Here is a 17,219-nt window from a genome sequence, read left to right as displayed (position 1 = left end):
CCTTAAATTTTTTAAGTAAATGCAACATAAGAGTAATGGTAGAGACTCTAAAAATTTTACTAAATATCTCAATTAGGTGTGGGACTCACCCATATAATGTGGATCTTATATTTATGTGAAACATTTAGTAAAATTTTTGAGATTTCTAACATTTTTGATTGCGTAATTCAATGCCTTCTTCTGTTGTAGCAAAATGGATGTTTGGTTGACTTTAATGATGCAATGTTAATATTTATTTATTTATTTCTCTTTCTGTTTGTTGGTTTTTTATCAATGTCCTTTGAGTTGAGTTTTATAAGCAATTAATTAATAGTACAGAATTAAAAAAAACAATATACATACATAAATATCTATCTACAACAACCAAATGCCAAAAAATAACCACTTAAACTGAAAAAAAAAAAAAAAAAAAAACTGGAAACAATAAAATGTCATGTATGCATTCACCCCTAGTATATTTAATTTCTTGTTTGTTTTCATACACATTGACAGAAATTTTCTTTTGACCTCTCAACCAAGAATAACACAATGCAAAGAATGGAGGTTGAAACAACTTCTTGAAGTCATAGTAATCTTAAGTACTTTTTATATCGTAATTAGATGCTTTAATAACATATTTACATTTAGAAGAAAAAATAAAAGAAAAAAAAGAGTAGGCAAAAAAGTATTTCTTCATTTTGTGGGTACAGTTCATCTTACAGGTAGAGTTTTGATTTAAGAAGTGGGATACATAAGTCTATCATAAACCAGCACCTCCATTGCATTATCAAGGCGTTCTCGTTCTTTTCATGTTTATGAGGGAGAAAATCGGTGCTCTGTCAGCAATAACCTTTCGCCCATTCTCCGGCAAAGATTCATACCTCAATGCTGGACCAATAAGCCACGATGTTGCAGCTCCTCCTAATAAGCCTCCTAACTGAAATTTTCAATAGCAAAATGTAAGGAAAATTAGATTTGACCACACATAAACATATAAATAAAAGCAAGTAAAGAAAAAAAAGGAAAATCAAAAGAAAGAAATAAAAAAAAAACTTGGGATTTTTGCGACCTTACAAGTCTATAAGAAGACAAATGCCATGAAACGTACCACAAAATCTCTAGAATTTCAATGAACCTTGACCTTTTCCAAATGGCACATGTACATATAATCTTTTAAACAAAGATGGAGCTGATAAAGAAAGGAAAAGGAAATTGATTTTTAAGAAGTGATAGAATGGTGTGCATTCATGTTTCCAAGAACAATAGGGATGACAATTTACCCGTTTGCCATTATAGGACTTTTTTTTTTCCCCTATGCCAATTTTTGCTCCTATAGGGCTGTCAAATGTTGAATCCCTTATTGATTTCAGTATAAGGACGATATGAGCCTCCCCTAGCCTACATCTTAACCCCAGTTTATATAATTTACATATACTCTTAAAAAAGTTATCTCAAATGTTAGTTATGCGGAAGAACAATATATACTTGTTGAACAAAATGATGCCTTCTAATGAATCCCACACCATAAAAGAAGACCCTGCAACTTTGAATTTCACATTTGTTATATATACAAAGCTATAAAACATTCAACCAACTATAAAAGAAAGTCTCACAGCTTGGTGGATGTTTGTGTAGATCATGTGGTGTCATATGGCTTAAAATTAGTTATGTGGGCTGATGACTTCAAATTTAGTCAATAAAAATTAGTTTAAATTACTTGCCATAATTTCTGTCGTGGACAGTAAACATTTACGATCGGGGATGGGGTGAGTAAAAACACCTTATAAACAACAATATATTGCGGAAGACTTGGGTTAGGGCAAACACACGAGAATATATATTGTGGAATATTTTGATTTTGGGGTCACCACAATTTTTGCAATTCTACAAGCATGAGTTGCGCAGATTTTGGTGTTACAATTCAAGGTCATCACAGTTGTATATCAAAGATGTGGATCTGGTCCAAAATCTCTTCTATCCTGAATTGATCTAGTCATTTGAATAGAATTGATTGATATTCCAAAGGTAATTAGGTAAGAGAAAAATTATAACAATAATTTTCTCATACTTACATGTCCCCAGTTATCAATGCCTTTGAACAAAAGCCCAATAACCTGCATGACGTATGCCATGAGTTAAAATCATGTCAACAAGAAACATGCACATAGGCGATTGCCGTTATTCCAACATCAAGGGTTAAATGTTGTATGCTCAGATTAAACAAAACTTAATTATGAATCTAGTTTATGCAAAAATACTTCAAAATTATGACAGATTATTACACCTACTTGGTAGACTTGAATAAACAGGGTATGATTCATTAGAATCGTAATAAAATCACAACTCCCAACAAGCAAAGCACTAAATGTGAAAGAGAAGTGAGGGAGATACCATATTTAAAACAATCACACGTGCTATATGCTGTAAATCTTCTTTGCCACCTCCCACTAGGCTTCTATGCCTCAAGACAAACACGGAAACAGACCCAACCTGATCACAGACCAATATAAAATAAAAGGTGAGGAGAAAAAGGAAGATGAAACAATTCAGAGTTAATGGTCCTCTTTGGTATCATTTTCAAAATTCTAGTTTTTTCTTGTTTTCATAGACAAAAATAATGCAAAAGTTATGAAATACCTATCGTTTTCATTTTTTATGCAAAAAAAGTTTCAAAAATTCAAAATTAATTTGGAAGTGTTTCCTGAAAAAGTTGCTTTCAAATTATTATTTTTTTAAAAATAATTTTCAGAAGCAGTTTGCCAAACATGTTTTGTCCGTATACAAATGATACCAATGTGACTCCTTTTATATTAAAACTAAAGTTTTAAACTATGATTGCATTTCAAGGGCTCCAATCCAACTTTGTGACTCCTGGTGATGACCAGAAGTAATATACTTTGAGACACCCATAATAGAAAATGTTCATGTCACATAATCAATCCTAGAACTGATTACGGCTCATTTCACCATTACTTTCTCAATGAAAACATAGAAATTCTACGAAACTAGGGGATGAAGATTACGTTCCAACCAAACAAAGCATAGAAATGATGCATACAATTAACATTGCAAGAAAATACAAAATGTTACGAGTTAACTACTAATAATTGACTACTGAAACATCTGAAGAAAATATGTGAGTTTGTAAGTTTCTTTTCTAATTTGATCAAATTTGCTTTGGTTGTACACGTGTGATTAATATGTGAAGTAAATGTGTCTAAGCTAACTTGTGACTATAGAGTTTGAAAAGACTTACTAATCCAAAAACTGCTCCAGATGCACCAACAGAAGGTGATTTGCAGAGCCAATAACTCATTGCCGAACCTGATTTCTTGAAAATCTCAAATCAGAATTATAGTGGATTGGGGGTTGTTTCTTCGAAAATAAGCAATTCATTGTCTGTTATAGTGGGATTAGGAGCCGTTACTTGCAATTGCAGAGGTGATATAAACTGCAAGAAATCTTCTAGGACCACTAATGGTCTCCACAGTAGGACCAACAGAGTTCAAAGAATAACAATTAATCTGAAAACATGAAATTCATTTAAACCAACAATCTATAAAACAACCAGATCATGAGAATATCAAGTAGCGTGATTCAAAATAAACCATGAGGTGACCAATATTTGAGTGCAATACGGAAGACGTGGCAAGCCTCCACAATTGTCCTTGGTCAATAAGACTATTAATCTGCAATTTTTTTTTTTTTAATATAAAACAATTAGAGATAAACCCGGAAAAATGAGTTTTCTGATATGAAAGGTGGTATACAATTTTTTTTCTTCCCTCAGAGTGACAGTCTAACCTTAGCACCCCATACAAGCAGCTTCCCTTGTGTTGAAATTTGTGCAATATAGACCCTATACCCAAAAAATAAAAAAGAATTTAAAAAAATCAGAGGATAAAAGCCTCTTTCACCAATAAAGATAGAGAGAGAAATGTGAATGAAATCTACACTAATTTCCATTCACATTTCCATCCCCTTTTCTTTTCCCTTCACAAATCGTTACCTAAATCCATGATCCAAACACAGTCTTAGAAAGCTGGCAAATAGGACATGAGCCCGATAAGAAGGAAAATATAAATAAACAGACGTGTAGGAGACATTGTGATGTCCTTGTTTGAAAAAAGGTGATACTCACAAGACGTTAATCATAAGGAGGATGTTGGTCCATCCCCTGCCACTAAATGAAAATCTTTTAGATGTCTCCAAGTCTGACCTCCCTAAATTTCCAGAGTTGTTCCTGCTTCCTTCTCCACTTAAGAAACACCTGCAAGATGAGCATGCAGACGTAGCAGCATCTTTTGACCAATCAAGAAAATTAATCCCTTTCAGTCTGATGGAGCTTTCATGCCATGCATCCTTTAAACATGGCACATGACCAAGATAAGAGACGCTCTGTCAACAAGAAAAGCTGCAATGAATGCCACTTCTATATTCAAACTATCAAAAACTAATTAGGAATGAATAAAGTTGCCACAACTGTGTCAACTTGGCTCTTTTTTAAAAAAAAAAATAGTAAATAATGCTAATGAAACCAATGCCTTTTACTTTTTCTATGAACTTGGTCACTTTCTTTTTGTCCCTGTATAGTTTGTATCACATGATGAGATAATGACCTATATCAGTTCAGCTGTAGGGTTATTAACACGACTTATAGATTTTTCCTTTTATCCTTACATACACATTTCTCTTCACTGTTCCTATGGCATTCTCTTTTAAATTCAGATGCAAGTATGATAATTTATTTGTATACGTTTCTGTTCCCCCTTTTTCTCTTTGCGCTATATTTTTAACCACTGCACAAGGGATGAAGTTTAAATATTGGAACTGAAATTTTGAATTCTTCAAAACCACTCCAAATTGTTGAAGAGATGGGCTTTATATCGTTCCAACTTTCCAGCCTTCGATAAAATAGTTTTATCGTTCCAACTTTCAACCATGTGAATGCTTCTTATGCCAAAAACCAGGTGGATGAAACAGATAAATCAGAATATCTGTCACTTAAATCCAGTGGTTTATATCTTAAAAGTTCGATACTATAGATTGAACCAAAATCAGCTTGCCTCAAGCTTGTTAACCTATGTTGCATGAACATGAAAACGGGACAAGTTGTCATAATATGGCCACACATTATAATATTTTACACCAACTCTTGCTCCCATGACTGAAACCATATATATCTCACTTCTATTATAAACTGAGAAGGACAGACACAACTACAGACATGGCACAAAATTTAAAAAATTAGGATACAGATAGGTGTATAAAATTAGAATAAAGATCTTTAATCTACAAGCTTTACACATGTTGATTCATCCTCACAAAAGCAAATTTGGTTTGTCTTGGTACTCATTATGTTTATAATAACAAGCTGTGTATCTTATCTTTTGGCAATAAAGAATGCCTATTATATGTAATAATGACTAATGAGAACTCCACAATAGTTGGAAATCCTTGAAAATCCTTAAATTCATTCCCAGTGCCACCAAATTAGACCAAGCAAAGCAACTTCTGAATAATGTTAATTATCCTTCTTTTTCTGTTTTTCAGTTTGGGGCAAACTGGTATAATGGTGGTTTTAAATTATTAAAAATAGGCGCCATTTTGGAAGGAAGGAAGATCTTGTGGTCGCAAAATCTATAATCTAGAAGTTCATAGTTAAAGATGGATAAGAGTCTCAAAGTAGTCATAGTTTAATATCCCAAACACAAACAGCCCTTAAGTGGTTCAAATAATTTAAAAAAAAAAAAAAAAAGGATATGTATTTGCTTCCAAGATTAAGACAAGAGAATGATTTGAAAAGAGAATCATGAAGGACATGTATGAGAAGTGAAAAATAAAGAAATTAACTTACTCCATTCACTTTGCCCTTTCCCTTTCCCTTCACAAATTCAAAATCCAAACACAACATATATCATTGTATAAGCTAATTTGAGACCATGGCTAAACCCATCCAACAAATTGAACTATAATCTATTTACTTAACCTAAATTTTATGTGCATACAGAATAGCAATATAATGAAAACAACCCAATTTGATCAAAATCAAGAGTATTCAACTACATTTAGCTGAAATTAAAATGGGTAAATCCCAAAACAGTACAGGCATGTAATAATACAACTATAAAGAGGCTGTGAGAATCATCAGAACCCATTCTAATAGAAGAATCTAGTTATACTCCACACTGTATTCATCATATACAAGATGGGTTTAGAGAGAGAGAGAGAGGCAGAAATACCTTGAGCAAAACGAGATGAAGACGGTGGGTGGTGATGAGGCGATGGTGGACGAAGTGGCCGAGGCGGAGGGAGGCGGCGGTGGTGATGAGGTGGGCGGGTGTGGGACCCACTCTGGATATTGGTAACCTGGATGGTTGATGAGGCACTGCTGAACCCATCATCTCTCTCTCTCTCTCTCCCTCTCTCCTCAGCAGCAGCACAGTGAGAGAGAGTGTGGGGAGTTTTCAAAGGCCAGAACTCGTTAGTAGCCCTGTTTTTCTTTTGCTTTTTCTTTTCTTTTCTTAATTGGGTGGTTTGTGGTTATTTATTTTCAACTACATACTCTTATTACTACACAGTTAATTAATTTTAAAATTTTGTGAAAAGAATCATAAAATTTCGAATTTAGAGGAAGAATTAACTCCAACTTCAACTAACCCGGTTTGGATCAAGAGATTTTATGAGAAAATAATCGAATTTTATTTTGATTGAAAGATTTGATGAGAAATTAAAAAAATAAATAAATAGAGAAAATGAGAGAATTCTCATATATTTTTTTACTGAATTTTGTTTGTTTTATTTTAGGTACATTAGTGGTTATTTATTTATTTAATGAGGGAACTATAAATACGATCCTGACTCTGTTACTAGCTTTGCCAAAGATCTCGAACAATTCAGAAAGGTGAGCTTGTGAAGCCAAAGCCAACTTTTTTAACCACTCTGTTATTTTCCTAGATTACTTGTGGAAAAGCAAAACAAAAACCATTGCACAAGTTGTGTTCATCAGCTGCAAAAGAGAACAGAACAGAACAGAACAATTAGGAAAAAGTAAAAACCCATCGTCATACAAACAAAGGTTAAGTGCAGCACTTTTAGTGCCATATAAAATGTACCTGCTAGTGCTAGCCTTTTAAAATTAGTGTTACCTCTTGAAATTAGTCATAAGAAATACTTACCTGCCTGATCCAAAGAAACTCAAACACAAATCTATAGCTAGCTAAAATATTGTAATCACCCACTTTAGAATGAGCCAAGAAGAGTTGGCACTACTGGCCTACAGAATGAGCCAAGAAGAGTTGGCACTACTGGCCTACAGAATGAGCCAAGAGTTCCACCAGGGGGTACCTGCCAAAAATACTTACAGGTTAATTTGTTAAACAATGGTTGCAACTATTTGGATCACGAATTTAGATAAAAATTTAAAAAGCAAAAGGAAAATAGAAAGAAAGAAAAATAAATTATTATATATTTTATTCACATTTTCTTCATTCACTTTTCCTTTTTAAATATTTACCCAAATTCATGACTTAAACACATGTTGTTTTAGATCATAGATTTGGGTAGGGATTTGAAAATGTAAATAGACATACAGAAACAAATTACCTTATATTTCATTCACATTTTTTTATTTTATTTTATTTTATTTTTTCAAATTTCTACTCAAATTTATGATTCAAACACAATTTTAATCTTCTCATTGTCTGGCATGTGGGTTACCAAAATCTACAGTCTCCCAACAAATCAGATACTCTCCCAAGTCTAAAGTTATTGCATGAGGACTTGCATGACATGGCATTTTGCAGCAAACAAAAGCAAAATGCTCTCTATGTGGCATAGTGCTATATAGCAAGTGAATGTTATGTATAAAAGAAATTGTCATCTACACAATTCATATAAGTCAATGTAGAATGCAATCCTGATGTCTTTCAAAAAAATGTGAAATCTCAGTGATGAACAAAAACAAAATAAAATCTCACCTCCATCCTCTTGTAAATTAAGGTCATCAAACACCCAATTTGACAGTCGACGAATAGGCCACAAAGAGAACAACTGAGTCCACCACCCATTCAATCTGTTCCTGACCTCTTGAAAAGCCTCAGCACCATTATCATCATATTGAACACCACCATTGTTAGAGGAAGCTGAAGCAGCAGCAACTTGTAACTCGCACCTACAAACTGGGCATGAATTGTGAAGGCGAAGCCACGGAACAATGCAATCCGAATGGTAGACGTGTTTGCAGGGCATCACTCTTACTTCTCCACCAACCTCAAACTCTTCCCTGCAAACCGGACAATGCGACTCGTCTGCTAAATGAGCCGGTGTGAGTTTCACACTCGGTAAAGATTCAATGGCTGAAATGGGTGCTGGAGGAGGCCCTGTCAAACCATACAAACAACAAAGCTGTTAAGATTACTAGACCATGATCATTTGAATTATATATTAAAAATTAATAAATTTGCCTGATGTAGAAAAAATTCATGAAAATTTTATTGAACAATTGGATGTAGAAACATGATTTTTGAACTAGCTCAACATCTCTTCAAATTTGATTGTCTCATTAAAAATGACATTTTAAGCAAGACTCAAAGTTGCATGGTGTATTTTGACATAATTCCTTCACTTAAGCTAATTGATTGTTGTCTATTTTGCCATGTTTATAATATTCCTCTATGATCAAAATTTGGGCTTAACTCAAATTTGTTATTTTTTTATTTTAAAAAAAATCCGTGTCTCACACTTCATTAATTAATTAATTTTTTATTAATAATGTTCAATTTCTCTTTTTGAAAATTATACATTTTATAAGGTTTCTTATTTTTAAATTTAGGATTCTTCGCATCTATAGTTTTACTATATTTGTTTGATAAAAAAAAATAAAATAAAATAAAAATAATAATTTTAATTTTAATTTTAATTTAAAGTTATCACTTTATGACTCAAATTACCTCGAGTCGGCCCTGGCGGCACCAACTCTTCAAATCTATCACCATTAGAGACCTCCCATGGATTATTAGTAGTGGCCTGAGGAGCAACAGTTTCATCTGGGGAGCCAAGTCTTGGTAAAGAATGATCAGTAGGGTTGAGAAATTGGAGAATGATCCAAGCTTGGCCACCACCATCACCATTTTCATTTTCTCGGTCCCTTTGGATTCTCCCGTCAGGGTTAGTAATTTGCAGCATTGTTGGTTGGTTGAGAATTTGAGCCAAGGTGCCCAGTAACCTTGCAGCCGGAGATGGTTCGAGTTCTGGCCTGGGAACATCTGCCAGGAGCTGAGGCCTGGAGACATCGAGCTCCTGGCGGAGTGGGCCCAGGCAACGAGGACACGAAACTTGGTAGGGGTTTGTAGAAGCAATCCTGACCGTTCGTCGGCATTGGTGGCACCAATAGTAATGGTAGGTTCTCATTCTCTGAACTCCATTGACTACGACACGAGGGCGACGAATCGGGGACATGGGTTCTTGGTTTGGAAGTTTGGGTTGGAATGAGGTTTGGTGATTGGTTTATGGTAGCAAAGAGAGAAATACACAATGATACACAATGGAAGCTTTTATATGTGTTTGGTTTTATGAATTGGGAGAGAAAGGTATATGGAATGTGGAGTTTTATTATACAAAGATTCTTAGTTTGTCTTCAAAATAAATTGTTGCTTAGGTGATGTAGGTTTCCTTTCTTAATTCATCTTCTCTCTCCTCATGGCAAAGCAAAGGATGAGTGAGAAATGATGCATAAGCGTAAGTTACTTGAGTTCTGGATTTTGATTACCATATTTGCTTAGAACGGTCCAAATAGAAGCATCAAAGTTTCATCCAGATTGGTTCCGACATCCAATTAAAAAAAATAAAAAAATAAAAAAACTTCATCCAGGTTACTCTTTGGTGAAGGCATGTCAAAGTCCTGGTTAAGAACTGGAATTGAGCTAGTTTGGGAAGTCGAGATTTGAGATTTTCGGGCTAAAATTGCAAGACTAAATTAATTATTTAGTCATTATATTATATTGACCCACGTGATATGGTAATATGAATTAGAGATTTGGCAAGATTATTATTTCATATTTTTTGCTACAATAATTTGTAAATAAAGAAGAGTATTTTTCAAGTATCTTACCTTGATGAGATAGTAGAATCATTGTTGAATAAAGAAACTGGTCCCCTCTCTATCTATAAAAAGACATTCAAATTACCCATCAAATTAATTTTGAATCTAATGTATTTTAAAGAGAGTCAAGAGAGAGAAACCCTTTTTCACTAATATTATTATTAGGCATATGTTCAATTAATTTTGGGTCACTCGAAGGTTTCGCATAACATTGCATTATGTTATTATTTGTGAAAATCATGATAGTTCACGATTTTGAATTATGAAGGTTGTTATATGCATAACATCATAAAATTATTTACATGTGGTATCAGAGCTCATGGTTTAGAACATTATGATTTTCCGATTAAGTAAATATCAATTAATTTTGATTACAACTATGATTGTCTTGATTCAAAATTTTTAATTTGTTGAACATGATATGGAATTTAATAGGTAACTTTTATGTTTCTACTTTAGATTGGATTGCGTATTACATAAATAATATTTATTTAATGAGTACTAACTATTTGATGATAAATAGAATGTATTAATATTTTGATAATTGAATATTATGAATGATTTAATTATCTTTATTATGAGGAAAAGTTTAGTGGATAATGACCATTGTTTTATTTGATTTAGTAATACTTAAAGATATTCGTATTACATAATGAATCATAATTATTTATGTTTTACCGAGTTTTATATTATCAAATTTTATTATGAGGCACATTAAAGTATTATTAAATTTTAATATGAGAAAACACATTAAAATTTTATTGTGATATTTATAGTACCAAGCATATTGCTATTTATGGATCTAACTGTAACCTCTAATTTTTTTTTTTTTTTCAAGACGATGTTATTACCACCATTATGTATAAGCTTGATTTTTATAGGTGGTTTGATAAGGTACAAAAGTATATATTCTTATGTGACATAGAATATGAATTGTGTTAATATTTATTGTCTTAATATTATTCTTATGATTTAGTAATATGCATTATGATTATGACGATGAATAATTGTGAATAAATTATTATTTATTCAAAAATGTTTATGTAAAATTTTTATTTTGATTTGAAATCTAAATTATGATACAATTGGTAGTTGCCAAAGTTACTCAATCGGAATGACACATAAATATCAAATCAAAAAATTGAAATTTAATACCCTTCCCAAGTATTAAAAAATAATGACTTTGCAAATCATAATTCTTTAATTACAAAGATATTAGATTGGCCCAAAGATGCACTACTTCTAAGTAATTATTGAATTGGAATAGGATAGTTGATTGGTATTCATAGTTGATATTGGAATGAATACCCAAAGGAAACAGATCTACTTAATTATGAATATTTTATCAACTAGTTGTAGACATCCCATTTTTGACGGCCCTTCAAGACTTGGATGTTTTTGTAGGTACATCTGATAATGAGTCTGTTTGCTCGCCAAGCGCTCGAAGTCCTCAGCGGAATGCCATAGCTTTGAGCCTTTCAAACCCTGCATCCATTTTGTCTCATTTTTTGGCCATGCCTTGGTCTTTCCGTCCTGCAATCTCTAGTGGCCTACCGGCTATCCTTGGAGGTTGCCGGCCATCACTTCTTGTCTGCCGGCCATTGATGTGCCTTGTCGGCCATCAATGTTGCCTTGCCAGCCATCATTGATGACTGACCGACCACCAGTGTTTTCTGCAAATATTTTATGCCAGCTGTGCCAGTTATTTGCACAGATGCTTGCATCTGTCCACACGTGGAGGGTTGGATCTCCTTGTATAGAATTCATGTTTTCTATATATAGGGACCCCATTTCTCATGTTTTGAGGTTAAAAAATTTTAGACTCAAAATTTTCCTCTCTCTCTACAATTCTCTCTCTCTCTCTCTCTCTCTCTCTCTCTCTACAAATTTCCTACACATTTGTCTACAATTCCCACACTCTTGCCTATACACCCTTAACCAAATCCCCTAATCTCTGAGCAGAGGTGTTCTTGGGCTTGGTTTGAGCTCTAGAAGGTGGCATTTGTTTGGTTTGTTGCCTAGAATTACTCTTCCCTTCAAGAGGTATAGCATTTGTCTTGTATACTTTGTTTTACATACTCATTTTGCTATATTTTCCCACTATTTTTGGGCTGCTGTTGAACTGTGAAAAAAACTTGTTTTGGTGAACTAAAAGTGATGGTGTGAGACCATTTTAAGTTAGGGGGTGCTTTACCCTTCTTTCTTTCTTGTTTGAAGGGCTTTTGCACTTTTGTTTTCCACTTTCAAACCAATTTTTTTTGGACTTTTAACCACTAAATTTTAGAGTATTTTCAGTGGCAAAAAACATATTTTGAAGTCCAAAATTGGAGGGGTTAGCCTCCCCTCCTTGTATCTTGTTTGCTAGTTTAGTTAGTTCTATATGTTAGCATGATTTTCTAACTTTTTGTAGCTATATTCTAGCATGTTTTTACCTTTGTTTTAGACTACTTTAGCTCTCTTTTGGTCTGTTTGGGTCAGTTACGCCTTGTTTTGCATGGTTGTAGTATAAAGATCCTCACAAGCTCAGTGTTTTAGGCCATTAGACACCCCATGTTTGAGTTGATTGCATGTTTTGGTGTTGTTTTGCACTTTATTTCAACACCTAAAGCTCTGCAACTTCCCTTATTTCTTGACTTTTAAATTTGCTTTGAGGGTTGTTTCAAACTTGGGATTCTTTAAGCTTAAGATTGAGGTCCATGCTTAATGGTTTAATCCTCTTTTGAGGGTTCATTACCAACGGTATGGAACTTCTCTTACGCCTTAAACTACCCCTTGTTTGATTCTTTCTTCTCTTTAGAGGACTTTAATTCATCGTTTGGACTTAATTGGATTAAGGAATGATTGGTAAAGTTAAAATGAGTAATTAAAACTTGGAACTAAAAGTGAGCGAAGATAAGAATTTGGTTGTGTTTTTGATGTGTTCAATCGGACGTTAATTGAACACATGGAACTTGGATCATTTCATACTTGTTAGTGATTAAATGATCCAATTCTCCAAGGTCAACTTCTTCTCTTGATTTTTCATGAAAGGGAGGAGGTTTGTGTCTCATTTTGCATTTATTGAATTTGCAACTCTTGAATCATAAGCCATTATGCAATGAAATTGCTTGAGTTAGTGATTTGTGGCTTAAATTCACAACTCTTTGGATTTGTTCATGAAAAGGAGGGGTGAGTTGTGCAAACAATTTGTGGGAATACTCTCTTTTTGCTCTGTTTGTTCTCTGGTGCAGCAAGTTGAACCAATGCATCAGTGGCCAGCATGCCACCATCAATGGCCAGCAGAGCACCATAGATGGTCGGCAGGCCACTTTAATAGCCGGTAGTCTTTACTAGTGGCCGATTGGCCACTGATGCAAATTTCAGCAAAATGTTGGTAAGGTGGAGCAAAATGGTCCTGGAAGTATTCAATTCTGCAAACAGAGGCTTTCGAGAACAAAACGGAGGTTTTTTCAGGTGGTATCCGAGCATGTGCATCTTCCATTTCTCGAGGCAGAGTAGTGGCAGCGTAGTTATATACTTTAATTACTTAGTTTTCTTATATTTGTGTTGTAACTTGATTAGTAAGCTTACTAGTTAGTTAAATTAAAAGTGTTGTAATATTAGTTAATTAGTTTAGCTATTTATTTCACTTGGTTTGTAATAGTTAGCTTAATTAGCTTAGTCCTAATTAGTTGCTAGTTAGTTTTGCTTTATTCACTCGGACTCTCCTTCGTGAGAGCAAAATGTAATAACGTGCATGTCTTCCAACCCCACTTCTTTCTCCCTTTTATTTAATCATTTTTTATGGTTAGATTAGGGTCATGTTTCAATTAACATACTTTATACTTGCATACATTCATCTTGTTTTGCATGCACCAAGGCTCAACGCATCATTCAAACCGCATTGTCATTTCAATAATTCTTTGAACACATGTTTAACCGCATGTTATTTAATTGAATCATATACCATATTAGTAGCCGAGCCTATTAGTTGCATTCTTTGCATGCGTTGTATTAGTCATTTTGCATAGATAGGAATTATGCATATTTTTCTAACTCATATCTTTTTGGCTTGGAGTACTAGGTGAGTTTTTAGTGCTTTAGCATACTTACATAAGTGTGAGTGATTGCCATGACTAGCATGCTTGTCATAAGGCTAAATGCTTACTTACTAAACTACTTGAATGCTTGTGGATGAAGGCTTGTTGTTTGAATTAGAACGATTCAATGAATGTATATTTTAAGCCCACTATGCCTAGTGGCAAATTCACAATTTTTAAGCCCACTTTGTTGAGTGGAAAATTCGCAAACTTTAAGCCCATTTAAGGTGGCAAATTCAAACCATTTTCGCAAAAACAAACATGAACTTGAATCGCTCCAAATTGAGCAAACTAGTCTATACTTACTTGTGCGCATCACATAGTAAAGCTAGCCTAATAACCGAAATAAGAGCACATAATGTTCATAAAAATTATATCATGATTAGTAGAGGCCCATCTTTAATCGAGTGAGCGGGGGTGCTCAATTCATGACCTTCTCCTCTCGTACCTAAGTTCCCAAGCCAAGACAACTTTGGTGATGACAGACACGTGACCTTTGGCACGAGTCATGGGTTTCCTAAATTTCTCCAAAATAAAATATTTAGGTGGCGACTCTGTATTTGGAAAAGCAGTCCAATTTTGGCATTTTTTATTTACAAATCGATTTTTCAAAAGATTTGCTGGATTTGGACTCTTTGGTGTTTATCAATTTACATTGCACTTGTGAGATTAGATTTAAAATCGCAGAAGTCCGAACTGTAGGGCTTTCTTTCGAACCTTCCGAAAAGGGGCGCGAAAAAGCCGAGCTACAATTTCTGGTGACTCTGCTGGAGATTTAGAGAATTTGACTCAAACTCATGATATGACATTTTATCTACACTTATGTGTTTCTTTGCATTTGCATTTGCATTGTTGCGCCTAAGTCACTGTGTTGTGTTTGCTAGAGGCTTGCTTGGAAAGGCTTGCCAAAAGGCTGACCGGTTGCCGGCTCCACCATGATGGGAACATAACACTTGGATTTGGACTACCGCTGTACCGTTTGATCCTCAGTGTTAGGTGTGAGAGGTATATTAGGTGGTCTTGCTGAGGTACCCTTTTTGACCAATCGGCCTAGTTGCATATCGAAAGCCGTAGAGACTGTTCCAAATTAGAACAGGTTGCTTACCCAAATTCAGGATTGTGTGAAACCGCATTGCTTGAGCAGTGAACCCTAGTTCCTGACGAAACTAGTACATGGTAACCCTACCTCATCATAGGGGTGTTTTGGCTCTCACTTAATTGTTATGTGCTTTTAGAGTGAAACTCTATATGAACGTATGTATCAGTTGCAAGTTTGGGTATCAGATTTGGGGGCAAAGATTAGTGTTGAGTACAGTGTTGCAACTTTTGATTACAACTGTGTCTTGTTTATATCTGAGCTGAGGTGTTGTGCGGTTTTTGATTTTTGCTTTCTTTTGCTTTATTTCTTTTTGCAAGGTAGTTTATCACAATTGCTTCGGACAATTCTGTTACCTTCCAAGCACTCTGGACCTGTGTAAGAAGGCTTTACCGATTAGGGGATCTGGTTAAGGGACAACCAGTGTTTGCTTCACTCCTACTGGTTATGAGACGGAGGATGGTTAGGCATAATTCATCAGTCAAGCAGTCACTTTTTACTTCACCTTCGCCCAGTCAGGCTCAGTCTTCTGCTTCCACTCTAGTAAGAGATTATTCGCCAGTTCAAATGACTCAATACCCTGTAGCCAGTATGGAAGACATGCTTCGTTATCTCCAGTAGACCATTGAAACCATGCAACTAGGTGCTGCCCACCAAGCTGAAGTTACAACCCACCAAGCGGAAGTGATAAATAGGCTACAGCAATAGCAACCACAGCCGGCAGTAGCTTCCGCATTCCATGCACTTCTAGTGGGTATTCCAGCACCCAGAGTCACTGTTAATGTCCAAGAGAATATGGGCATTCTGGTAGATCTTATCCCACCTCAAGCCTCCAAGGCACCAGTGTACCAAACGGAGGCACCATTCGAATTCGAGGTTGACCCCACTGCACTAAGGGTGTAGACACCCCATTTTTGACCGACCTTGAGACTCAGACGTCACCAGTTGAGCGCTCGGTGATATTGCATATTGTGCTCGTTCAGAAGTTTCAGAGTCTCAGCTGCGAGCCTTGCCTCTGGACTTCCGGACTCTTTTGTGCTTTGCCTCGGTTTGCGAACCAGGCTCTGTTTTCTCTGTTTTCTCTTCCCAAAGGGAGAGAGAGGTCTCGTAGATCATCTCTCAGTGGCCGTAGGCTACGTTTCGTGGTCGTAGGCCGTTTTGCCCGTTTGGAGTCCGGTTTCTGGTTTTTCGGAGCCGTTGGCCATGTGCCTCGGTTCGGGACCGCTTAACCACCTCCGTTTGCTCCAGTTTTTGGCATGCATCTTATTTACTCCCTTTTGAGGGACACTGCGGTCCGAGAGACCAACTTTGTAGTCGGACACAACTTCCGGTGCCTAACAGCCCACTTTCGGGGCCCCAAACTGCGTGTTTTAGCTCCCGAACCTTCATTCTACATTTTTGGGCTCCGACCCGAACTTGAGTTAGTCATATTTTGAGGTCCTTTTCATGTTTTATTAAGGACCTTTTGCTATTTGAGATCTCCTACTGCCACTTGCTTCTTTACCCCTCTTTTAGGCCTTTTTTTGCACGGTATTTTAGGCTTACTTGTGAGCTGTTTCGGACTTGGTCATAAACTATAAAGTGTCTTGTTTTGAGCCTCTCTTCAACTTTGTTGAAGGGCTCTCGGCCATTTGGGTCCAGAAGCTACCACTTGCCTTTATATCCCACTTTTTGGCCTTTTTGGGGGGGAATTTGAATTTGAATTTCCCCCCCATTTCCCCCCCCTCTTTTCCACCTCTTTTGCTTATAAAACCAGCAGCTCCCAGCTGTGTTTGAGGGTTAGAAAATTGTTTGAAGCATTATACACACAACCTCCCTCTCCCTCTCTTCCAAGACTCCAAAACCCTTTGTTCTTGGACCATTTTTACACTACAACCCCTAACCTATCACCTCCATTACTCATTTCAGTACCTCGGAGGACATTTGAAGAGGTTGAAAGATCAGATTTTTGGACTAAAAGCTG

At 35.5% G+C, this 17,219-nt stretch overlaps 1 protein-coding gene across 5 annotated transcripts; it reads right to left on the bottom strand.

The window, feature by feature from the left end:
- Positions 1–557: 557 nt before the first annotated feature.
- On the bottom strand, positions 558–9,560 carry LOC114261344 (RHOMBOID-like protein 10, chloroplastic). Of its 5 annotated transcripts, none has more exons than XR_014347488.1 (12): positions 8,931–9,560; positions 7,959–8,360; positions 6,222–7,326; positions 4,121–4,377; positions 3,784–3,838; positions 3,588–3,668; positions 3,407–3,503; positions 3,236–3,303; positions 2,371–2,469; positions 1,260–2,093; positions 1,088–1,168; positions 558–916 (listed from the first exon to the last, which is right to left on the bottom strand). XR_014347488.1 is itself a non-coding variant. In XM_082900145.1 (12 exons), exons 4-12 carry the CDS (start codon positions 6,381–6,383, stop codon positions 767–769), a joined length of 1,011 nt encoding a protein of 336 aa, XP_082756271.1. In that variant the 5' UTR covers positions 6,384–6,988; positions 7,158–7,326; positions 7,959–8,360; positions 8,931–9,510; the 3' UTR covers positions 558–766. The 5 variants fall into 5 exon arrangements, 3 of the variants coding, with proteins under 3 accessions (XP_082756271.1, XP_082756270.1, XP_028107899.2); XM_082900145.1 differs by lacking the exon at positions 1,088–1,168 and having other exon boundaries at positions 2,052–2,093; positions 6,222–6,988; positions 7,158–7,326; positions 8,931–9,510; XR_014347487.1 differs by having other exon boundaries at positions 1,088–2,093.
- Between the last annotated feature and the right edge of the window lie 7,659 nt (positions 9,561–17,219).

The sequence above is a fragment of the Camellia sinensis genome, chromosome 12 (genome assembly GCF_055761805.1).
Source record: "Camellia sinensis isolate YWXY chromosome 12, ASM5576180v1, whole genome shotgun sequence".
In the NCBI taxonomy this organism is placed as follows: domain Eukaryota; kingdom Viridiplantae; phylum Streptophyta; class Magnoliopsida; order Ericales; family Theaceae; genus Camellia; species Camellia sinensis.
Note: the sequence above shows the minus strand (reverse complement) of the source record. Positions and strands in the feature narration are given on the sequence as shown.

Coding starts and splice junctions, on each gene's coding strand:
- LOC114261344 (XM_082900144.1), bottom strand. CDS start 6,383: ATGATGGGTTCAGCAGTGCCTCATCAACCATCCAGGTTACCAATATCC. Junction 3,504..3,587: donor CAAATATTGGTCACCTCATG/GTTTATTTTGAA, acceptor TCATGTTTTCAG/ATTAATTGTTATTCTTTGAA. Junction 2,470..3,235: donor CTGGAGCAGTTTTTGGATTA/GTAAGTCTTTTC, acceptor GTCTGTGATCAG/GTTGGGTCTGTTTCCGTGTT.